Below are 25,442 nucleotides of genomic sequence, written 5' to 3' on the forward strand. Positions count from 1 at the left end.
TATTTATGTTTTTATGTATGTACCATTGATTGTAATTTCACCACAAACAACAAAAATTGTGCCTTATCTGGAAAGATATATACAGCATGAGAAATTTGGAAATAAATGAAAAATGAACGACCTTATCTGACAACACATCACATGACCTTATCCACCAACCATAGGCCTACGGGAACAGGAAAGCTTATCATGCAGAAAAAAAACTATACCATGCGCATTGGGGATACAAAATAAATATTTCCCTAGTTACAAAACATCAAAATTGTACTTGAGGAAAATACATTCACTGCAGCCGATGCTCAAAGCTGAAGACAATTTTTTTTTTCTTTGGGCATGTTGGGACTGGGATGGGAAAACCCCTCATCATCAAACCACCCGCGTGTGTAAACAGAGTTCTTGTGTCACAATTAGTATTGTGATCAGAATGGTTTGTGTTTGATTAGATATTGTCCCATGCATCAGGAAATATACGAGTCATGTTTGTCTAGAGCATGTATCAATATTATTAAGCATTATAATGACGTAAAGGAAATGTGCACTAGGATTCATGACAAAATGTTTAACTTTGCTGGCTATATGGCCTATAGGATGAAATGGAGTGTCCTTATATTTTCATGAGAAACTGCTGTGGCTTATTTTTTTAAACAAGCAAAGTAAGAGAGAGATAGAAAGAGAGAGAGAGAGAGAGAGAGAGAGAGAGAGAGGGGGAGGAAAGAGGGAGAGCTAATTATCGCTAGTACTAGTATAGCATGTGGCTTTGGGAGCTAAAGCTCCCTCCTCACGCGCCAGCCTACCACCCCCCCCCCCCAAAAAAAAAAAGTCAGAGAGAAAAAGAAAGAAAAGTGAATGCTCCTTAGAGATCAACAATTAAAACAAAAATGGTGAGTCGTAAATTGTGCTTCCCGACATAACAGACGGTTCGTTGAAGAAAAGGATCTTAATACCCTACTTTTGAAGAAGAAAAATACCGCGCGGCACACGTGAAGCCTAGATACGTCTTAGTCAATGATAGCGAAAATATTTGAAGCCCCCCCTCCCCTTATATCATATGACTCTTTTTTTAAACAATACAAAAATATGTAAAATCGAAAGAGTATTAGTTACTGACGACCCGGGAGACGGGGAAACAACATTGTATCGCGTATAAACTAGGATGGAGTGAGATAGAACCGGTAGGCCTACTAATGTTTGAACAAAAGTCAGTTAAAAAAGGGGGTCTATAATTATATACCAGATTGTAAAGATATAAAATTGACATAAATATGGTCAAACTCTTCATAATTAATAAGATATTGCACTGGTATAACAGTTTAGAATGACTAAAATATGCTTTCCGTTGTCGTTTCATAATATGATAAGCAAAAGGTGAGTAAATTGTGACAATAACTGTATATAATTATATCATTTATCATCAATTATTATATCGGTACTTAAAATATTAAACATAATCTATAGTAATTTGGCACCACTGAGTTTGGAGCGAAAATAAACGGATTGTATTAATGCCAGCATGTCATGCTTGTCGCAGCAAGTTTAAACTAAACGTATTGAGGTTCCATACCCAATTTAATTGATCGACCATGGACAAAAGGTTGGAACAACTCTTTTATAGAAATCATGTAATGTCGGTACGTAATCTGCTCAACAAAATGTTGCGCAAACCTACATTTTATATAGACCCTATTGATGACGAAGACTCTCTCAACGGATTTGAGGATTCCACCATATCACATGTATCATGTCACGTGAGTATAACCTCTATAACATACCAATGAGTGAGTTGCACATCAAGGCAAAATTTGTCTAAAACATAGTGGAAGAACAGTTTAAAACGCAGAAAACTCAGGAGCTTCAGTGGAGTTCTGCCCCGCCTGGAACACATCCCTGGCCATGCCGTTGGACGTTGCGCTGCTGCACTCCACACCATTATGTTTTAGCCCCCCCCCCCCCCCCCCATCACAAAATACTGCACGCCCACATGCCTCGGGTACATTCCGTATTCCATATATGCAGCGATCTCGGGGTGCCCGAATATAATTATAATCCTCATACTTTTCTAGTGTAGTTTGATGCTGACATTAATTATATTGTGTCCGTTCCCAGAAGTGAGAAACAGGATCGATGGTTGATTTTCGGGCGAGACCGAGGCGTCTATGCATAGGCGTCACCCCGGACCCCCCCCCCCCCCCACCCCCACACACACACCACGAGTAACGTGCCCGTACCTCTATGCTGCCAACCACTCGTATCTTAGCCATGCAGTAGCCCAGTACGTACAGTGATTCATGCTTTCCGAGTCTTTTATCTATGAGATCCAGATTGTACTTTTATTCAGGTCTTCCTAATTTTGCATGAATAGATTAACCATTTTTGCTATAGAAGGTATATAATATATATAGGCAGATAACACCGAAACAAATTAGTTTCTTTGTTTGAGGATGTTCCGCTAAGAAAAACTGCTCTAGTTTTCTAATTCTCCAAAATGGTGGGTTTCAATCATATATCTATATGGTTTCAATATTCAATCCTGCAATATATATCCGGTTTACCGTGTTTGAAAATAATAATCATGCATTCATGCATCAACAACAAAACATTAAAACATGTTCTATTCCGATTCTCCGGAAAGCTCGATACCTTAAGTCGTTTTGCAGTGTAAACAAGGGAGATACGTCCATTTGGTACAAACACCAGTCATATGAGTTCGCTTATATATATCAGTACTAATCGATTTTGGACAGTCAGAACTCGCACTGTACATGCGTCTCATATATAGTGTGGAAGCAGCGAAATATATGGGGAAAGTCCGGTTGATGCACCTTGCAATAGACCGACTCCGCCAGCGCAAAGGGGGAATTTCACGTCGAAACCCCGAGTATGGTGATAAAATTACTCAAATAACGGATTCCCGATGATATGTAAGTACTTTTACTGTGTACTTGGAGTAATAACGATGAGATATTCTGTAAATTATATTTGATTTATGTTGAATTAAACCTACGTGGTTGTGTAATTCGAATGTTTTTTTTTGTCTGTGTCGTGGATTAAATGCAGGGTCCATTCATCGGGTGATTGTTGGGTGAGTGTGTTATGTATGATGTAGTAGTGTTATGCAAGCTAAGCTCCGTAGCGTGTATGTAGCTTTGTACTATGTATCGGTAGTGCTTCTCGCGATAGCCGCTGACTGCACCGGTCGACGACGGTGCTGCATGCTGTGGAAGCGATGACTAATGATTCATGCCAATTAATTCATACAAATGATTGTCATCATAATCATATTAAGATTTTTGTAAGTTCCACTGTCCAGCTTCGAGTTGGACAAGCATAGTAATTCTACACAGGATTAGGAAAAACTTCCAGAACATTCTAAGTCTAAAATGACTTAAAGGATAGACTAAAAATGATCAAAAATAAAATGTCAACATTGCGATATAGCTCCGCTTCTTGGCAGCCGTACGTTCGTACACACGGTTAGAAAAAGGGGAGCAACTTTAGAATACCCCACCACAAAAATTGACCAAACGTTCGTAGGGTACCAAACGCTTAACCAAATCTCAAGACTTGGGCTTTTTAAGTAACACTAAAGCTAATCATCGGACTTCATTCCTGATACAGAGAACAGAAAACAACAATTATTGGGAAGACTTCATTGCTGATACGGAGAACGAAAAACAATAATTATTGTCAAGACTTCATTGTCGATATTGAGATCAGAAAACAATAATTATTGGCAAGATTGCGTTGCTGATACAGAGAGCTAAAAACAATAATTATTGGCAAGACTTCGTTGCCGATACAGAGATCTAAAAAGTAAAAACAATAATTATTGGCAAGACTTCACTGCCGATACAGAGATCTAAAAAGTAAAAACAATAATTATTGGCAAGACTTCGCTGCCGATACAGAGATCTAAAAAGTAAAAACAATAATTATTGGCAAGACTTCATTGCCGATACGGAGAACGGAAACAATAATTATTGGCAGGACTTCATTACCGATACGGAACTCATAAATTAATATTTATTGGTGAGACTTCATTGCCGATACTGAGATCTGAAAACAATATATCTTAATCAAAATGACTGAATACTTGAGGATTAACACTTTCAAAACGGTTAAACAAACCGCCCGTAAACATTTAAGATAATATAAGATAAGATATTTATTCGTCTTTCTTTCAAATGACATATAGAGCATAACATTAGATCATTACACATTTACAATGCAAAATAACAAATTATGGCAATGATAAAAACAAAGTTAACTAAAAGAAAGACAAGGAGACCCTGGTAAAAGCAGAGCTTGTAATTATTAGGGTCCCCTTTGAGCCGGATAAACATGATGAATAGATATTTGTGACTACCTAAGAATATAATAGGGAAAAGGGGGTATAACAAAACAAGAAGTATACACACACACACACAACAACAACAACAAAACGAGAGACGAGACTAGACAAGACGGGAGAAAAGAGGAAATATGAGAAATAATAGAAGACTACAGCACATCGACAATGGGCACAAGACAACAGGGGGAGGGAATAAGAGGTTGACAATATGAAAATATTCAGTTAGACACATATTACACACATATTAAAGGTTAAACGTAATGACTAAGTTATTTAAGACCAATATTGCAAACTAGCAATGTGCTATGTTACGTCAATATCTTCATAATTGTATGTATCTCTCTTGTTTTTCTTTGTCTTCACAGAACATCTGATAATTCATTTATTGGTCATCACAAGGTCCTCAAGTTTTCAGAGTGCCACATGTTGAAAAGGAACAGACGGGGGACTAAGTAATTTGGCTTGAAAGGAAAGTTAGTGAACCATGAGTAGTAATCATCCAATCAGTGATAGCGGTTCAGACTGGGATGACTTCCTACCAGCGGGGCTCCAGAGCGACGTCTCTTCAGCCTCCTCCGAATCTGAACCCGAACCAGCCCCCAAATCAAACAGAACTTCATCTCTTGATGACAATGAAGACAGTCGCAGCAGGCACAGTTCAAAGACACATTCGTTGCAAGGGGATGAGTATGCCTTCGATGATACCAAAGCTGAATCCACGGAGGACCCTACCCTGACTCGCTCCTTTCTGAGTGTCCCAGAAGGTTTAGAACCCGGTAAGGGGGGCGGAGATGGAGCGGGCGTCAGCAAATCTACCAAAACAGCCACCAAGAGGAAGAGGAGGAAGAGTGGGGCTGGAGGAAGTCCTAGGAGGAGGAGGAAAAAGAAAGTGAAGGATGCCAATGAAGAAGGAGATGATGAGGGAGATGAAGAGGAAGAGGAGGAGGGAGATGGATCAGGGAAGAAAAAGAGCAAAGGCAAGTCCAAGAGCAAAAACAAACCACCAAACAGGAGGAGAAATATCAAGTGAGTATAAAGAAGACTTTTGCAAGATAAGTGCTATTTTATGTGAACAGATCTTTGTGAATTCCCTTGTCAAATGATTGTTTTCCCTCTAATCAATTCTTTATTATGACTAGAATATTATATTTCACAATTATGTTGTCGATGATGATACATGTATGTCTATTGGAGTTGAAAGAAAGGAGGGATTTAGGTAAACAAAATCAATGAATTGTAGATGAATTCGTTTTTTGTTTTTGTTTATAATACAGATTGCATAATGTGGTGCTTGATTTGCTTCTCATCACTTTGTGTCATTTTGTGTGTTACATAAATAAGATTTTGGTTACATAAGAGAGATCTGTTGTGTAAGATCAATTTGGATGTGTGTTGAATTAAAGCTGTACTCTTACTATTTAAATTTGACATGCGTGTAAGAAATAGAGCTTCAGTATTGAAATGATGGTTTAATGAATTCAGGATGTTGTTTAATGGCTATGATTTCATCTTTATAATTTATTGAACAAAAATGTTATTTATAATTGTATTTTAAAATGTTAATGTTTATACAGGGCTTTATTAATGCTTTATTCTTTGTACATATTACGCTTTTAGAACTAGAAAGTCAATGAGAAAGAAAGATATTTGCATCTTCTTCTTGTGTTACAATCTTCCTGAAATACTTCTTAAGCAGTGTTTAGAGGTATACTAGTATTTGGTGGATGCAACTACATGTATCTGTCATAATTCTTTTCAAATCCTTTTATTCTTTCCAGATGTTCACAGTACATTGAAGATAATATGATTTTAAGATTTTAAAGAACTTCATTAATATATTGGATTTGAATCAAGTGTATGTTCAAAGAAAAGGGGATATGAAAATCTCAGGCTAACTGGATTACATTCCAACCATTTGTAAAATATATTTTGTAGATATAAATATATTATTAATATTCAGGGTTGATAATAAAATGGGAACAAGTACAAATTTCAATTTAATTTTCATATGATTTAAAAAAAAAAAAATCTCTGAGCTATTTTTGCAAGTTAAACTTGATTTGAAATGTCCACGATGGGCAGGTATTAATACAACATCTAAAACAGAGCGAGAAAAAAAAATACTTTGAAAAGTGTACGGTACATGTAAATCACGTATCTTGTGACCAGCAGTTGATGCATTTCTTTATCTCACCTCATTCCATGAAAAGATCTTTCTTAAGAGAGGATCAGTTGGATGCTGAAACCTTGGAGGCACAACTCGAAGAAGAGAAGAGAAAGCAGAGATTGGAGGAAGAAAGAAAAAAAAGATTAGATGAACAGAAGATACAAAAGATGGAATCATCCAGTGCAATTGGTAAGTTATTCAAAGTTTCTATTTTGCTGGAGAAAAATCAACTGCTCCTGATAAAGATTGTTACATTTCATAGTAGAGGAAATGAATATTAAGAGTAGTAAATGTTTTGAAACAAGAAAGCAGGAATAGTGTCTTTTAAAGCCCCACTGCACTACTTGTAGCTACTTCCGCCCTCTATATAGCATATGATGCCTAAGCGGTACCCCTTGGTCCCCTATGATCCCCTTTTTCTTATGTTAATTGAGAGCTGATTTGATGAGATAACCACCTTTTAATGACCATGCAGGGTGGTCTAATCCCTCCTGGCCAAACTAGTGCAGATAGGCTTAAAAGGAAACAACATTGGTAAAGTAAGGGCAATTATAGTTTTGGATTTATTGTCAAGTTTTTATATGATATGAAACTGAAATTTTTTACATTTGGTTAATTTATTACACATGAATGTAATGTTTATAAAAAGGATAAACACATGTCATGAATCTTGTTTTATTGTTAATGGTAGAGTATTACCTTAATCACATGTTATAGTTTAGTCACATATTAATCAATAAATCAAATGTATTATTAATGTTTGTTCTTTAAAAATACCACCTTTACTTTTAATATAAATTCTCTTTTGATTGCTACTTTTGTGAGCAAAATGTTAAATGTGAATCTTTCATCTTCATTTTTGATCTACCTGTGATATATATGCATAAGCCAGCCATATAGCCTTTTGTTCTGTTAAAGGTAAAGACCAGTTATGGTCATGCGATCGCATTGTGAAAGAAACGTTGTGAAATCGATCAGAAAAGGTTGATCATCTAGCATAGATGTACTGCAAGGTTCTTGAATCATCAAAATGATAAGAAATTTGGCCAAGTCTTCGTAAAATTACAAGCACTGTACACAGAAAGATGTATATGGGACTACGCACACATGTGCGACACGTGCGTTCATCTCTCACACACCAATAGATCAACTAATTTACCAAGTATATCAATTAGTAGGCGGTTTCCCGGCAAATTTGTTATCATCATGTATTAGTCAAAACATATTCTTTCACATGATTGGTAATAAGAGCTTCCATTTCATTTTTTGAAATTGGGGCGTTTCCAATACTGGTCTTTACCTTTAATGTCTCCTTACACCTCTCTGCACTCCACAGTAGAGAAATTACAAGAAGCCGTAGCGACATTAGCAGCAGCCATCCCTGTTCTGACTGCATCAGTAAGCTCCGCCCCCGAGCCTGCCATCCCTATCCCTATGACGATACCAGTACCTGTACTCATACCATCACTTGCAGAGTGCATTGTGGTTGATAGCGGCAGTGACAGCGACAAAGATGCCCTGATGAAAGCCCACAAACAAGGTACGAAGTGTGACGTCACATTGGTCCTATACATCAGGGGCCAGTTTCTCGAAACCGTCATAAGTCTAAGTTTGTGGACATCCCATAGAGATGTGTGTTAATTCTATAACACACGTTTCAATGGGATGTATAAGAAGTTAGACTTATGACTGTTTCGAGAAAGGGCCCCCTCAAGTCCTATGCTAAGTTGTAGTGTTACCGTTAGTGTCGGGAGTAGGGTTACATCTAGAGCTACAATTGAGATTATTGGTGGGCTAAGGGTTGGGGTTAGGGTTTGGTTTTGGTCATGATAACCCAAAGACTCGCTCCTAGGACCCGTTTCACAAAGCCTTTTTTCAATGACAAATGACGAAAATCAGTGACAAATCTGCTGATAACCAATCAGAAGCAAGGATTTCACTAGCTTATATCAAAAACTTTCATTTGTCACTGATCACAAGATTTGTGAAACACCCCCCAGGGGCCTGTTCCTAGAAACCATCATAAGTCTAACTTCTTGACTATCCCATTGAAACGTGTGTTATAGAAGGACCAAATGATGGCATTGTAGGACCAATGCCATCAGGTGTAGGACCAATGGTTTGAAGAATCATGACCACAAGGAGCTGATGGTAAACAGATGGTTATCTGAAAGTCTTCTCTATATGAGGCATAGCTGTGGGTGTGTCATCCTGAAGGAAACTTGGATGTATATATATTTCATTGTAATGTGTACATGTACATCCTTCCTTTAGAGGAACTCTAGTTGAAATCCAATATATTTGGCATACTGCTGTATGTCTTCAAAATGTTATATTAGGCATATCAGTATTGTTTATTTATATCACTTCTTGGTACATTCATATTTCATCCAGGATTAGGAACTATTATAATTGATTCTTGAGAGTAGCTGCTGTATTAACATATCGCTCTTATTAGGTTGAAGTGGTGATATTATTATATCAGATGAACTTGACTTACAGTTAGCACTGAGTTGGGAATTCCCCTAAATAGGCAAACTGGGTTACAAGAAGAAGCAGCTGTAAAGAATTAACAATATGGGATTAATCATTAATGGAATTGCCTAGTTAGAACACACTTCCCCCTTTTACAGTTGAATTATTTTGAATTACTTCAATCTTCAACTCAAAATAGGTAACATGCTAAATGAATGCATGACAGCTATTTAATTTCTACATCATCATCCATATTACATAAACTGCTGTTCATACTGAGGGTATTTGAAAACATGCACCACTATGTCACCTTTAACTTGTTACATGACAAATTGTTTTTATGTGAAACATGCTATAAGAATATTGTAGGTTTCAAAAGGAGAAAATCGGGTGTCTTTTCTTGTGTCTGAATATGAACAGGAAATGGAGATATTATCAAAATTGATATTATGATGTTGCCAGTGTCATGTTTATTGCCAGTTGCTGAAATGTCTGCTTACCGTAATATGTTTTTGTTTTGTTTTTTAAGGTCATGGAGTGCAATGATTATATATGTCCAGGAATATGCATCACCTATCTATTAATGGTCAAGCATTAAAAAAATCATTAAATTACTTATGTACATGTACATGTATGGGTCCCTTTTCACATTCTTAATTAACATTTAGCTTGTCAATAGATAAGTAGAGGAGTTGTGTCATTTAGGCATATTTCATTCTTTGCAACATCAAACCTTTTCACTGAAATGGTTGGAAACACATGTTTTAGAGCCTCATACTTGTGAACAGTTGTGGTAAAAGAGAAAGAATAGTCACGTCATTTCAATTTCAGAGAGATACTAACCATTCTTACATCACCTGCTGAAAACATAGTGCTGTGCTTTGCCACATCTTTGCACTGGAAGTACAATATATGCATATAAATGTGTATACATGTTTGTACATGTAGATGTATATGCATTAACACTTCTCCTGTATTTTACGTAGATTATGATTATTAGTTTATAACGTGTATGTATCATATGTCTGTTTTGTTGAGGCCACCCCTCCACAAGTCTCATGCTTTATGGGAATTTTGCCTCCTTCCTACGAAACATTGTACATATATATATATATATATTTCATGATATGTTCATTTTGTTTTTGTGAAGGAAATAAATGTTAATAAATCGAAATTAAATATATCTCTTTAAGATTTCGATTACATTTAGAATCCTATCAAAGATGTACATTACTGTACTGTAGGATCATACTTAATATTCTTTATAAAGTATTCAATCATTTCTCATTTCTTATTGATTATCTTTCACCAGAGCGAGAAATAATCACAATCAGCTCCGATGAGGAGGTCTGCCTGGTCAGTGATAACAGTGAGGATGAAGCTGAGATGAACATGGTCAGTATCGGCTTGCATACCAATGATGAAGCCAACGTACCGGACATCCATGGTCGCGTACTGGTCAACGTCAACCATCCTCCAGATGACCCTGATATATACCTCCCTGACCACATTGCTCGAGCGGTCAAGCCACATCAGGTAGACATAAAATGAAGTGTTGTTCGTATTTCAGTTAATCTATTCTCCAGTGTGCTTTAACATAGGCTTCATGTAGTTCAGTATTATTTCCAGATATATGTCATTGCTCTGTTTCAAATGCTGGTGAAGAAATGAATTTGTGTTGAACACTTTTTATCTTTGTAATGAAGTTCTTGATTTTTAATGGTAGCGAATTACATATCGATATATAAAGAACTATGCTATAGCTACATTGATTATGGTAACAAAAGAAATAAATTTCTAAAAGATGAAATATCCCTAGTTCAAAAATTTGTTGGGTGTTTTGCGTACAATTTTTGGTTGTTTCTGTGTAAGGTCGATAATTGGATGTCATTTTTTTTCTTGCAAGGAGATGGTCTACAGATTTAGTTATCATTCCAGATAATACTAATAATAGGATTATCTATTGTATGCAAATTTAAGAGAACATTGGTTGAGATTTCATGCATGAATTTAAAGTAAATCCATTTTCTTATCTCTTCCTTGAAGATTGGAGGAATTCGGTTCTTGTACGACAATCTGGTAGAGTCGCTTCAACGGTACAAAGCTAGCAGTGGTTTTGGATGCATTCTGGCACACAGTATGGGACTGGGCAAGACACTACAGGTAAGGAGAGTGTTATGTGCAAAGAGCTTGACATATTGCCAATTATTAATGCATGTGACAGAATGCTCAGCCATTGTAACACTTCATGTTTGTTATTGCTCAATGTTTGGAAGTTGATACATTGTCTTGCTAGGGCAATAAGCCAGTTCGTAAATACTATCTGCGCATGGGCAGATAAAGGTAATTTGTTCCCATATTGTAAAACCAATCGAGACAAATACTGGTATTGTGCTCATGAAAGTTATGTAATCAGTTCATTCATGCACCGTCGGTACATTTATCTGAAACACAGGTGGAAGTATTCTTCTCAGGAGGCAAACAAAATATTCATGAAGCACCTCCATCACTTTGGCAGTGATTATTTGAGTTACCCATTTGTAAAAATTGTATGGCAGTTTCTACAGTGCAGAGCTGTATTAGATGTACATGTACCAGATGCCGATTCAATACTGACAACATTGATGATAGTTTCTTCTTTCTCCTTGCATCTTTATTTTCACACAGTGCATCGCATTCATTTATAACTTCATGAAGTACTCTATGGCGCACACGGTCCTGTGCATCGTACCTATCAACACGTTACAGAACTGGCTTGCAGAGTTTGACATGTGGTGTCCAGAGAGGCCTAGGCATTTCAACATCTTTGTTCTCAACGATATGCACAAGACACAAACATCAAGGGCAAAGGTCATTGGTAAGTTGAAAGTTCGTTTTTCTGGACTTAATGAAATTAAAGCCAAGGGTCGCCTATAGTGAAAGGAATGTTTGCTTATGAAAAAATGTGCTTATTGAGTTGTGCTATTCTGGCAAGATTTAAATTCTTCTACAATGAAGGTGCAGTTAGATATAATAAATATATTGATAGGTTGTATCTGGTTCATTAATCAGTCTACCTGTATCATGCAAGAAGATGTGGAAAAAAACCCAGGTAAATACAACCCAAATATAAGGACATATTATACAGTAACGCAGAATCTGTTTATTATCGAATAGGCCAAAGTTGTCAAATGCATTGTAATCATTGTGCTTCCTCCCTATGTGTTTGAAAACCACTGGTGAAGCCTAATCCTGTATTCCTTTCTCCCTTCTCCTCAGCTGAATGGAGACAGTCTGGAGGGGTTCTTCTGATGGGGTATGAGATGTATCGTCTGCTGGCTAGGTCCAAGCAAGCCAGCCTAGGACGACCTAAAAAGAGAACAAGCAAGTCTGGCAAGTCTTCACCACAAATCATTGACATCGATGAGATGGAGGCTGCAGCTGAAATGGCAATAGGTAAAAATTGCATATAATAGTGAAAAGCACAGTACACAAATATGGGTATATGGGACCACAGAAACAAATGGCATCACAGTTTGTTCAAACTTTTAAACTATTAGTGATAAATTGATTTGATGGCAATCCTTTTTATGGAACATTGTTTCTATTATATACTTAATTTCTAAAAATGAGAAAATTCATCAGGATTTAACTTTTTTTCTTCAAATGTGGAAAAGAGCTAATGGTAGCTACATTTTTTTGTATACAAATAAAAAAAAAAATCAGTATCCTAATCAATCCGTTCAAGACAAACTGGGAAATGATGTTTATTATTTCTATGTCAGATATGAAGGCAGCATTGTGCAATCCAGGACCTGACATGGTCGTTTGTGATGAAGGTCATCGTATCAAGAACAGTCATGCTGGCATCTCTCAAGCACTCAAAGGCATAAGAACAAGGTTTGTAACCATCGTATGTTGCTTTAAAGCCCCACTGCACTACTTATAGCTACTTGCACCCTCTATATAGCAAACCATGTCTAATCAGTGACCGTTGGTCCCCCATGATCCCCTTTTTCTTATGTTAATTGAGAGCTGATTTGAAGAGATAACCAGCTGTCAGTGACCTTGCAGGGAGGTCTTATCCCTCCTGGCTAAACTAGTACAGACAGGCTTTAATCCACTCTCACGCTACAGTTAATGTTATAATAATAATAATAATACATGAGATTTATATAGCGCCATTATCCATTTTAATTAAATGCTCAAGGCGCTTCAAAATATTAGGAACACATTACATCATGACAAAGAATCGGTACATTTACATAAGAAAGAAAATGCAAAAATGAAAGAAGGAAAGAATGAATGAGGTAGAATCAAAGTTTTCTGCTAAAAGATGATTAAAATTTCATTAATTGATGATAACTAGTCATCTCTGTCATAATTTAAAAAAATTGTAACTTTCCATTGGATTATGCAAACTGCAAGCAAATAATAAAATTCTATTCTATTCTATTTTTTTTTAAATAGGTAAAAGATCACCAAAAATAATTGATGGTAATCATGAAATAAACTCATTTATGCTTAAGGAATTTTCAATTTGACTCTGGATTATTCTATGTTATTTTCTTGAAGTTATGGTAAAGATTTTGAGATTATCATCTCTTCCGAACCGTTTTAGAATCATGATAATTGTCAGATTTAAAAACATTGTCTTGTGTGTTTTTCCTTTTGCAGGCGGAGAGTTGTGTTGACTGGGTATCCACTGCAGAATAATCTTCAGGAATACTGGTGTATGGTGGACTTTGTTAGGCCCAACTTCTTGGGTACTCGTCATGAGTTTGCCAATCTCTTTGAGAGGCCTATCTCCAATGGACAATGTATGGACAGCACACCTTATGTAAGTCAGTTTTAAAAGTCAGATTAGAGTATCAAGCATTTGTAATTTAATGCTTTTGAATATGCTATAGCTACAATGATGGCAGTATGAAGTAACAGTTGTGTTTAATATAGGAAGAAACAGGAAAAGTGATGCATGTGTTTCTTGCAATTTGTCGATTTCCTATGTTGCAAAACCTTCCTTATTGATAACTTGGTCTCGTATGAAAAAGAAAAAAACACACTCTCCCTTTAGGTATGTAAAGAATATTCCCTGTACTGCAAGTGGGAAATGTAATATAATAAACTCCCAAGCATTGTCATACAATAGAATGAATGGTAGGAGAGGGACAGGAAGAAGAAGGAGAAATGACATTAATTTTCATTTATGTTTACATCAGGCTAAAGGCGTCTGGTCATTACATCTAGTAGAGATTTGACAGTAGGGTCTGAACTGGCACAATTAAAGGTAAACCATGTTCAGCAGTATGAAAAGATTCAAAAGAAATAGATTGTCTTGTTTTTGTAGAGGTGTCGTGGTCGAGTGGATACGTCACCGGACGGTCGATCACAAAGTCAGCAATTCGAGTCCTACCGCGGCACTAATATCCTTTGGCAAGACGTTGATCTACATTTGCCTCACTCAACCCAGGTGATGTAAATGGGTACTTGGCAGGAATTGATTCCTTGAAGTGCTAGAGCGCCGCAATGGCAGCCTTGCTAAAGCCAGGGTAGTAATCGGGAGCGCCAGGAGTGTCAAGTCTGATAGACATGAGCGCTATACAAGAACCCAATATTATTATCAATATTATTATTTGTCTGATCTGATTCCTGTTAATAGGATGTGCGATTGATGCGGTACCGGGCCCACGTCCTGCACAGTCTGTTGAGTGGCTTTGTCCAACGGCGAGGCTTCAATGTCCTCCTATCTACCCTACCACCCAAGGAAGAACACGTCATCATGGTCCGTCTGACGTCCTTCCAGAGAGGTCTCTACATCCGCTTCATGCAGTGCTTCACAGAGGCCGGCGCGGGAGGCTGGTGCTCGTCAAATCCTCTCAAGGCATTCTCTGTCGGCTGCAAGGTGATTGTCTTTCTTCTGCTCTAGAAGCCATTCTCACTGAAACACCTATGATAAATGTGCAAAAACTTCAGGGAAGTGTCTCACAAAGATTAAAATTGAACTAAGTTGGACTAGAACTATGGCCGGCCATTTATGCCACTGATTGCTCTCATCTTTGGTCTCTCTAGGGACGTCACAAATCTACAGATTTCACATTTTTTGATAGTTTATTGTTTAAGGAAAAAATATTATCTTAAGATCTTAATGTCGAAGGTTTTTTCCCTCTAATTTTACATCTGGTTCAAGACTTTTTAAGGGCATAAATCGCCTGCCATAATTCAAGTCCACCTTAAGTCGATCTTAGTCTTTGTGAAACACCCCCCAGATGTAGAAAGTGAAGAATCACTTGTTCCATTCCATAGAAATTGTGTACATGTGAAATCAGTTCAAAGCACCATGTTGGCACATAATGTATTTTCAAGAATCATGGATCACATTGGCCACTCTCATTGTTACTCCTGCAGAGTTTTGCTAGGCTTGTTTTAATACAGATACTTCGAGATAGCAAAAATGCAAATCTATGGAACTATATGCAATTTTATCAAACATTTCTGTTTTCTATTGTGTTTTGTAGATCTGGAACCATCCTGACATTCTTAGTGATCAGTTGAGTATTAGAGACAGTGTGAAGGACAATGTGAGAGATAGTGCAGCGGATGAACTTGATGCTGATCTTGACTTACCTGAAGTACAGGCAAAGTAAGTATAGAGAGAGAGTAGGATTTCAGGAATATTAAGGACTAGGGGGCCATTCACAAAACTTGTCCTCAGTGACAAATGACAGTTTTTGTTATAAGCTACTGAAATCCTTGCTTCTGATTGGTTTTCCGACAGATTTGTCACTGATTGTTGTCATTTGTCATTGAAAAAAGGCTTTGTGAAACAGGTCCCAGGTGTTTTTGAGTTGTCTCTCTGTCTGTCTTGGTTGTGATAACTAATTGAATACATGTCAAGAAAAGATATAAAACATTGCTATGTTTAATTTGTAAAATCAACATCAAATTGATTAATATGATTTTAGGGTAAAATTTCAGAGGTTGAATTAATTTGCTAAAAATAGTACTTTCGTATTTTAGTAATAGTCTTGTTTTGTAACTTTAAACTTTAAATGATTTGTATATATATATATATATATATACCTCATGGAATAAACTGACCCCCCACCCCCTTGCATTTCAGATTTATAATAATTGTCTTTATCTGATGTGCCTATATCCTTGTGTGTGTTGATTTACTTGCTCTTTCATGTACATGAGCCATAATGATAATATCTTCCAGACATTCTTTTGTAAAAACAAAAATTGAACAACTTTCCTTGTTTCTTTAGATACGTTTACTCAAAATGTGTTAAATCAAATTGAATGAAATAATGTTGATTGATGTCATATATTTGTAGGTGTACGGGCAGACAGCAGAAATTACTCAAGAAACCAGCTGCCGAGGAGAGGAGTTCTAGAAGAGGTGAAGGGTCGTCATCTGGGGGTTACATTGACAAGGTTCAACAAATCATCTCATTCGAATGGGTAGGTATCTCCTTCCAAAAGTCAATCCTAATCAATTAAATTCAAATATCACACGTTTGAGTAATATTAACAAAAATTCCATTTTTGCCATTGAATGGTCCTGCGTACGTTATAATGTGGTGTGTTTGACAGCAGCGTAGAGTTTAGATCATCCATGTTTCCCGTAAAAGACATTACACATTGAGCAAAGCTTGTCTAATTTTGGTGACTTCATTACTGATGTCTGTGTTAATGAATTAGTCTTTATTCACAATGTTGAATTTCTGTTATGTTAAAGCTTCCAACATTATTAACTAAGGTGTTATTATTTTCATGTGTATTAAGATACAAAAATGTGTTACATCCCATTCCTGTCTTTTTGAGGGTTGAATATATGCATGAGGAGGCGCAATAGCTCAGTTGGTAGAGCAGTGGTCTCGTTATCCGGTGACCCGGGTTCGAAACCAAGTCGATGCGCTAGTGCCCTTTGGTAAAAGGCATTACTCACAAGAATTTATGCTTGTTTAGCAGTCACCCCACGCATAGATTTACATGTAATATCTATATATGTTTTTGTACATGTATGTGTTATTGTTTAATTAAATAAAAACTATTGTATTTTTATATTGTAATTTTAAGCAGGGGATGATCCCCGATAAACCTCTGTGGTTTTTGATCACCCCCTCTGCAGGTTCATCTTTTGTTGTAATACTTTTATATTTGATTGTAATTTACATTGTCTTTTATGAATCTGTGGAAATAAATGAAATTGAATTGAAAAAAAGTAAAATAACCGCCATCACACATGAAACTATTTGATTTTGAAAGGCAAATGCTAACTGAGTAGGATTTCATGATGTGACTTTGTCTTGGACTTTTGACGAAATGAAAATGATCAAGACTCGAGTTCTCTGAATATACCCTGGTCTAATTTTCTCTTGATTTTAATAGGCAAGAGACATCATGAAGAACTACACGCGGAATAAGCTCTGCAACGGAGGAAAGATCATCGTTCTCTTCCACATCCTTGAGGAGTCTATCCGTCTGGGAGACAAGATCCTGGTCTTCAGTCAGAGTCTTAGCTGCCTGTCTGTCATTGAGAAGTTCCTTGCCAAGTCCACCATTCCTCAACCTCCAAACCCTCCTCCACTCATGCCCAGGGAGTGGGTCCGTAACCAGACGTACTTCAGTAAGTTTTCAAATGGTTGTTTGATGTTGGTAGTGGTGCTTGTACACTCAAACCTGCTTTAGTGACCACCTGTCTACAAAGACCACATTTTTGGATTCCCTTGGAAATGGTTTATCATTGAAACATGTACTAAAAAAAACCTGTACATAAAGATCACCTGCCTATTGAAAACACTTTTCTTGTCTCCCTTGACTGGTTTTTATAGACAGGTTTCACTGTAGTTATATTATTACTGCTGCTGCTGATGATGATAGTGATTATAAAGATAGGATTAATGCAGTTGATGCTGATGGTGATGGTGAGGGTGATGGTGGCAGTGGTTATAATAAAGTAACAATTTTGGAGTCTGATGATATGATAATTAAGGTGTCTGGAATGATGTACTAATATCAATAATTATAAATGATGATAGTCAATGTGTAGATAATTGGTAATCTTTGTAGTGGAGATAATTCTGGACAAAGCCATGTTCTGTCAGTTGTCTGGCAGTGCTTCAGGAAGAGCACTATATCGCTCCTTCATGGTGTGTTTGATATTTATCTTACAGGACTGGATGGAAGCACAGCTGTCTCTGAGAGAGAGAAGATGATTAATCGATTCAACTCACCAGATAACAAAACAATCATGCTCTTTCTTCTCTCAACAAAGTAAGTCATTATCTCTCTTCTGATTAATTTGTTTTTAACGCGGTTACTAATTTAAAGTTATTCTAAGGAATATTAAAACCACTCAATGTAGTTCTTTTGTATAAAATAGCAGCTAAATTAATAATGATGAAACTGTTTAAATTTATTATAATAAAAATTTTGTTAAGAAATTACATTTGTTCTTTTGAGCTTTAATGGTTTTGAAGTTTACAACTGAGGATTTTGTGTGTGCCATGTCTCTTATAGGTATTTCCTGAGGAATAAATACCAAGATCTATCTGTTGTTTGAACATAATCAGAGCTAGAAGCCTAGGTATCAATTTGATTGATGCAAACTAAGCAGGTGAAATGAAATTAAATGAAATGAATGTTGAATGAAAATTGAATCTATGATTGTGATCATATTAGAGGTGGGTACTGGCTATTTAAAATGATTCCTCACAACCCAAGTGATAGTCAATTTAGATCAACACAATTCATTTGTCCGTTTATTATGATCAGAGCTGGATGCCTGGGTATCAATCTGATCGGAGCAAACCGAGTGGTCGTCATGGACGCGTCATGGAACCCGTGTCACGATGCTCAGGCGGTATGTCGGGTCTATCGGTATGGACAGACCAAGAAATGCCATGTCTACCGTCTGGTATCAGATCAAACTCTGGAGAAGAAGATCTATGACAGGCAGATCTCTAAGAAAGGAATGTCTGGTAGGTGGAAACACATTGCATACCTATATTCAATTTGTTATAACTAAACTAAGCTATACTATACCACACATGACAAGATATGACATGACAAGCATAATTTTACTGACTTGACAATTTTGTTTGCCACTCAGTGGTACCTTATGATCTTTGAGTGCTCCTGCCTTCCTAAACCTGGGGGGTGTTTCACAAAACTTGTCATCAGTGACAAATGACAGTTTTTGTTATAAGCTAGTGAAATCCTTGCTTCTGATTGGTTATCAGCAGAGTTGTCACTGATTTTTGTCATTTGTCTTTGAAAAAAGGCTTTGTGAAATGGGTCCCTGCCATCTTCTTTGGCCTAATGTGTATTTAATTATTTTATCATCATATTACATGTACTCTTTTTTGGAAAAACATGTGGTACATTAACACTAGAGTTTTTCATGTTCAAAAGGGGAATATTGTTAATTTTCTGTTGCAGTTTGGTGTCAATTATTGTATCTGTAATCACTCCTTTCATGCAGTGTACTGTTATGTCTTAATGCACAGCAGTCTTTAGGTGTGTATGAAAAACAGACATTTAGATTTAAACATTTGCCAAGACTTCTTTCAAGAGTTAGAAAGCCACTTTGATAATCAATGGATGGGGCTGTGAAGAGGTTAACTTAAAGCAGTCGAAATTGTCTAGCACTTTTTGTAAGACGATTAACAAAACCAAAACAATGTTTTTTTCTAGCATCTTAAATTCCAGACAATTAAAAAGGGACACATTTCATTTTTATGTTTCATCTCAGATCGAGTTGTTGATGAGATGAATCCCGAGATGAACCTGACCAAGAAAGAAGTAGAATCTCTCCTGGAGTTTGACGAGACCGACATGCCATTTGAAGACTTCAGTCATCTTGCTCCAGACATCGACGATCAGGTCTTGAAGAGTTTGCTTCTCAAACACAGTAATTGCATGACCAAGGTGAGGAATAATGTCAAAATGTTTGACAATTACCTAATGCTAAATATCACTTGAAGAAAATATAACTGACTAGAAAGCTATGGTAATTAAGACAAATCAATGGGAATCCCTGTAATGAAAGCTTTTTAAAAAAATAGACGTGGGCCTTTATAAAGTTTATATTTTCCCCCATATCGCAGCCCTTGCCCTGTATCTGATTGTACACACAACTCAAAAGGGAGCAACATAACCAAGAGTATTAGTAATTAATAACAGAAATTAAAAATATATTTCATTACATCAAACCTCACAATGCTGTATTCTTATAAATACTTTATTATCAAGTCCTGCCTTTGAATTGTATAAATCCCAGTGAGATGTATTTTTTCTTGAATACAATTGTCTGCCTGGAACCAGAAGGGTGTTAACTTTATGTAAAGTAACAAGTTAATGCCCTTCTGGCTCTCAATAAATCAAATATTGAGGGTTCAGTGACACAAAGACGTAACTCCATATTTTGCCAAAATGAGTGTTTGATATTAAAATATTCCCAAAAATGTGGGCTTTCCTTCATAATTCAATGGCTAGTGAAACATAGAATTAACTCTTTAAGGCCCAAGTGGACCTCTATCTTTAAACCACTTTTTCTCAAAATGGCCAAAATGGAGTTACGTCTTTGTGTCACTGACCCGTTGTTATGATGTACACATGGATCGCGCCTTCTTTTGAGAAAAAAATCAAACATTGTTTGTAAACTTTTGACTTTCAGGCACCATTCACCACAGAGTCACTCCTATGGGATCGGAAGGACATGAAGCTGACCAGAGCCGAGAAGATGCAGGCCAAGAAGAGTTACGAGGAAGAGAAGAAATTGAATCTCTCCTACTCCAGACCATCCTACGCAGCGTTCTATCCCAAGGGGTCTGGTCCAGGGGGCATGTCCGTACCTCCTGCAGCTAAAGGAGTACCCAATATGAATTTCAACACAGGACCTGCCTATCCCTACTTGTAAGTTTATTAAAAGAAATGTTTACAAATGATGTATGTATTTAATGCTAACGTGTACACACATTTTGTTTTGTCTTCATGACTCGTATAGATTCAAATAATTGTTATGCTATTGAAAGCTAAGTTTCCCTTTGGCCGCTAAGCTTGTCTAAATAGTGTTTTTATGCCTCCGCTACAAAGTAGCCGGAGGCATTATGTTTTTGGGTTGTCCGTCCGTCCGTACGTCCGTCCGTACGTACGTCCGTCCGTACGTCCGTACGTCCCGTTCTCGTGATCGCGTTATCTCAAGAACCGATTTATGGATTCCTGCCAAACTTGAGTCATGTATGTATCTCACAGAGCCAATGAACTGATTAGATTTTGGGGTCACGAGATCCAAGGTCAAAGGTCACAGGGCTCATTATGTATGCGAAAATGGCTCGTGATCGCGTTATCTCAAGAACTGATTGATGGATTCCTGCCAAACTTAAGTCATGGATGTATCTTGCAGAGCCAATGAACTGATTAGATTTTGGGGTCACAAGGTCGAAGGTCAAAGGTCACAGGGCTCATTATGTATGCAAAATAGCTTGTGATCGCATTATCTCAAGAACCGATTGATGGATTCCTGCCAAACTCAGGTCATGTATGTATCTTGCAGAGCCAATGAAATGATTCGATTTTGGGGTCACCAGGTCAAAGGTCACAGGGGTCTTTATGTATCCAACAATAGCTTGTGATCGCATTATCATGAGATCAAATAGACAGATTACTATCAAACTCAAGTCATGTATGTATCTTGCAGAGCCAATGAACTGATTAGATTTTGGGGTCACCAGGTCGAAGGTCAAAGGTCACATGGCTCATTATGTATGCCAAAAATAGCTTGTGCATGCATTATCATTAAAACCCACAGATGGATTACAATCAAACTTGAATTTAAAAATTGTTTCTGTTTTGGTTTGTAAAATTGCTCTATGGCGGAGGCATCATTTTTGACTGCGCGCAGTCAAAGTTCCATCTAGTTATAGATATTGTAATGTTATACTTTGCAAGAACACCAGTTTGAGTTATGTTAGCATATAATACCTTCAATAAAAGTGCACATACATATAGTTCTCTTCATTCATGCATCTATGTATTCAGATATGAATTTCTTTTAGTTTCCACGTGTATCTCTTAGAGGCTGTATAAATGTATTTAAACAAATTGGCAAAGAAAGATTTGTACGTCAGTAGGGATGAGAGTTTACATCTTTTTCATCTTCTATATGTATGTATAGTGTACTATACCTGTAATGGGTAAAAGTGACATAAATAATATTCAAACGTTTACTCTTAGGCCCACGTATATGATTTGTTTATTCAAATTTGGTTAGTGAGGATAATGTGAAGTAATATCTTTAGTGCATGAACTTTGTAATTGACTATTCTTGTGTGTGTTTTGGTACCAGGCCCACATCATTGAAGCAGCCATTGCAGCGACCCGTAGCCAACGTGAGACCAATCCAATCCACCCCTGTACCCAGGCAGCCACCTACACCTCACGAGGTCACTCAGAAGAGAATCAGAGATCTCAAGAATGCTGGTGTCACTCTGCAGCGCATTGTTGCAACCACAAGTAAGACTGGATATTTTCTTTTCCTTGTTAGGTGGAATGACTTTCTTGCCATGATGACACCCTCTCCCTCCATATCTTCTTGTCTTGACCATCCTCCTAATTAAAACCAACCCTACTGCTTTCTTTCTTCACCATATCTTTCCAAGAAATCTTCAGTCTTCCTTTCCCTCTTTATATGCCATCCACTCTCAGATCCCACAGTCTTTTCACAGGGTCACCATCTTCCCTTTTCAACACATGACCTATCCATGTCAATCCACTTCTCTTTAACCACTTCCTCCACAGTTTCTTCCATACCCAACCTTTCCATGAGCTCATTATTGTTCTTTCTTTCGGACAGTTTCACACCGCCCATCTTCCGTACCGTGGCTCTTTCTGTTCTCTTCAAGATACCTTCTTCTACTGTCATCACATTCTAAGTTTCTGAAGCATATGCTATCGCTGTTCTACCCCAAACCTTTTAAATAGATTCCTCATAAGTAGAATTTTTTGACATGGGTTTGTGTATATGCCTCAAGAAGGATTGCATTGTGTTTTTGGTGTTTTCTTTTCAACTCTATGGATGCCATGGAACAGTTCTTATGATATCTCTTAATTGATAAAAGTATTTCACTTGGAAATGAAAAAAAGTTTGTTAAAACATGTTTTGTTTGTAATGAGCATTAAGCAAACATCATATCCTACCTTTCCTTGACAGATATCATGCTACCAGGGGCCAATACATCTACAGAATCCACCTCCATGATCAGAGCCGGTGATGCAGTCACCTTCATCAAGACCAAGAAAGGCATCTACCTGCGTACCCATGAAGGTAAGATCCTCGCTGTCAGAGGTCCCAACGCAGGACCAGGATCCCTTGGGGCCGTGGCACAGGGAGCCTTCCCCGATGCAACACCATCAGACATGGGTATGGTTCAAGGAGGAGGAGGAGGGGGAGACGCAGGAGCGGGAGCATTGGTGGATGGAGAAGGTAGCGGTAACTATGGTACGCTACCAAACCTTGCCAATACGCAGCTAGGACAGCTATTATCACAGAGTGTCCCACCCAGGCAGCAGAGCAACAGCTTCAGCAACCCACCTCTCTCTTTACCATCTGAAATCAAACCCAACTTAACGATGGCAGGTATGCCCACTACCTCGGGGATGTTTCCTCCATTTGCAATGTCACAGTCAAGTGATCGTGTCCCTTCAGATCTGGGTCTGCCGTCATCATCCTCCATGTCTAACATGGGCTTTGGTCCCTCTAGGTCATTGGGCTCGTTTCCTCCTTACCCGGTTCCTTACTCCTCCTCCTCCTCCTCCTACACCCCCTCTTACACCCTTGGAAATACATCCACTCTAACCATGGCAACGGATACTGTCATGCACTCTTCAGTTGCTGGGACATCATCTACAGGGGCATTGTCTGCCGGGATGTCGTCCTCAACAATCTCATCGTTAGGAGCCTCTCCGTCACTCTCATCTCTAGGAGCCTCTCCGTCATTCCCTTCCCTTGGCATGAACCCTACAAGCCTCCCCGAGACCCAGTCCTCCTTCCCTGACCTCTACCAAGACTCCTCTCCCAGCCCAAGCCTCAGCTATCCATCCTTCGGCGATGAATACTCCAATACGAGTCAGGGTCCTCTCGACACCAACCCAACATCATTGTCCTCTAACCTGGAGACCACCTCCATGTCTGGGAATCAAGGGCCACATGGTTTAGGGTCCATGTCAAGAGTAGATGAACCCATCTCAACACCCTCCCCAGTGGACAAGAGCAGTCTCCTAGCCCTTGCTCCAAGCCCTTCAAACCCAGTTCCATTCCAACAAGCTGCTAGTAATTCAATTCCAGCAGAAGGAAACCAGGTGAACCCTCTTTCAGACTTGATGTCCCCCTCCCCTGCCATGAGCGGCGGCACACAGAGTGTGAACCTACCCTCGTCTTTACCGTTTCCTCAAATGGAGATGAATTACCCCTACCCGTCCTTGAGTAGGACCAGCAGTGGACCATCCAACGGTTCCATGGACTCTACTTCATCCCTGATGGACGACGGGTCAGACATCTCCAATCTCTCAAAGTTTGTCGACTCCTCCTTCCCCAATCTCATGCCATTTTCAGGCTCTCTCAATCCTGACTCGGATGCTAGTAGCAGATCAAATATGTCCTAAAGAAAGAGAGTTGGCCTTGGGAATTAGCTATGGAGTATATTGAGAAGTGTGCAATTTACAATTGGAAGATTATTAGGTTATGCAGACCGTTTATAAACGTGGTAGCAGATTTGCAAACATTTGTAATTAGTAATTATAGCAGTGAATGAAATGCTTCTGAATGAGCTTTATGATGTGAAAATATACAAAATTACACATATGTTCATGTTTTGTGTCTAATATTTGTATGATGTATATTATTTTGCTTTTATAAAGCTAACCAGTAAATTCGTGTCAAGAAGGCCTTTACAGGAGGACCTTCATCTGTTTCATTTTGACCAAAAGACAACCATAAAAATTTCAGACATGTGATAAACAATTCAGAACGGCACAATTCAGAACGGCACAATCACCTCTAAAGAATATTTTTGAAAAGTTTTTCCTTGGTTGAATTTCATAGTGTTGACCAAAATGAGAAGAAAACCTTTGTCAGTTTGTAAACAAATTTATTGATGTTTTTAAGGCTTTTACCTCTCTGAGGCTATGAACCAAACTCAAAAATACGTACTAGATAGTTATACGCTTTCCTTTTAAAGTTATTATTTTCTCCTCATTTGTACAGTACTTATGTGAGTGAAAGAATTTTTTTATTCAACTATTTTAGTAGTATTATCAGAAAATCAATGTTTCTATTCTCCATTGTAAATTTTTCGATATTTGTCTCTGTCTATTGTATATTAAGGCAAAGGACAATATGATGTGTTACTTTAATACATACAAGGCATATTTCTAAGCTAGGCTAGTAATGTATTACCTGGTGTAAGT

General features: G+C 37.7%; 1 protein-coding gene across 1 annotated transcript; it reads left to right on the forward strand.

Annotated features, from left to right (window-relative positions):
* The first annotated feature begins 2,755 nt into the window (after positions 1-2,755).
* On the forward strand, positions 2,756-25,032 carry LOC578074 (helicase ARIP4). Its single transcript, XM_011671841.2, has 20 exons — positions 2,756-2,918; positions 4,714-5,374; positions 6,559-6,704; positions 7,852-8,055; positions 10,303-10,526; positions 11,037-11,153; positions 11,658-11,847; positions 12,249-12,425; positions 12,755-12,869; positions 13,647-13,809; positions 14,629-14,871; positions 15,485-15,609; positions 16,307-16,433; positions 17,364-17,601; positions 18,149-18,248; positions 18,750-18,955; positions 19,729-19,904; positions 20,653-20,891; positions 22,324-22,490; positions 23,188-25,032. Exons 2-20 carry the CDS (start codon positions 4,833-4,835, stop codon positions 24,636-24,638), a joined length of 4,950 nt encoding a protein of 1,649 aa, XP_011670143.1. The 5' UTR covers positions 2,756-2,918; positions 4,714-4,832; the 3' UTR covers positions 24,639-25,032.
* The last annotated feature ends 410 nt before the right edge of the window (positions 25,033-25,442 follow it).

Source organism: Strongylocentrotus purpuratus, unplaced genomic scaffold (assembly GCF_000002235.5).
Source record: "Strongylocentrotus purpuratus isolate Spur 01 unplaced genomic scaffold, Spur_5.0 spur5_contig_858, whole genome shotgun sequence".
NCBI lineage: Eukaryota > Metazoa > Echinodermata > Echinoidea > Camarodonta > Strongylocentrotidae > Strongylocentrotus > Strongylocentrotus purpuratus.

Coding starts and splice junctions, on each gene's coding strand:
- LOC578074 (XM_011671841.2), top strand. CDS start 4,833: ATGAGTAGTAATCATCCAATCAGTGATAGCGGTTCAGACTGGGATGAC. Junction 17,602..18,148: donor CCGTAACCAGACGTACTTCA/GTAAGTTTTCAA, acceptor TTTATCTTACAG/GACTGGATGGAAGCACAGCT. Junction 19,905..20,652: donor ACAGTAATTGCATGACCAAG/GTGAGGAATAAT, acceptor TTTGACTTTCAG/GCACCATTCACCACAGAGTC.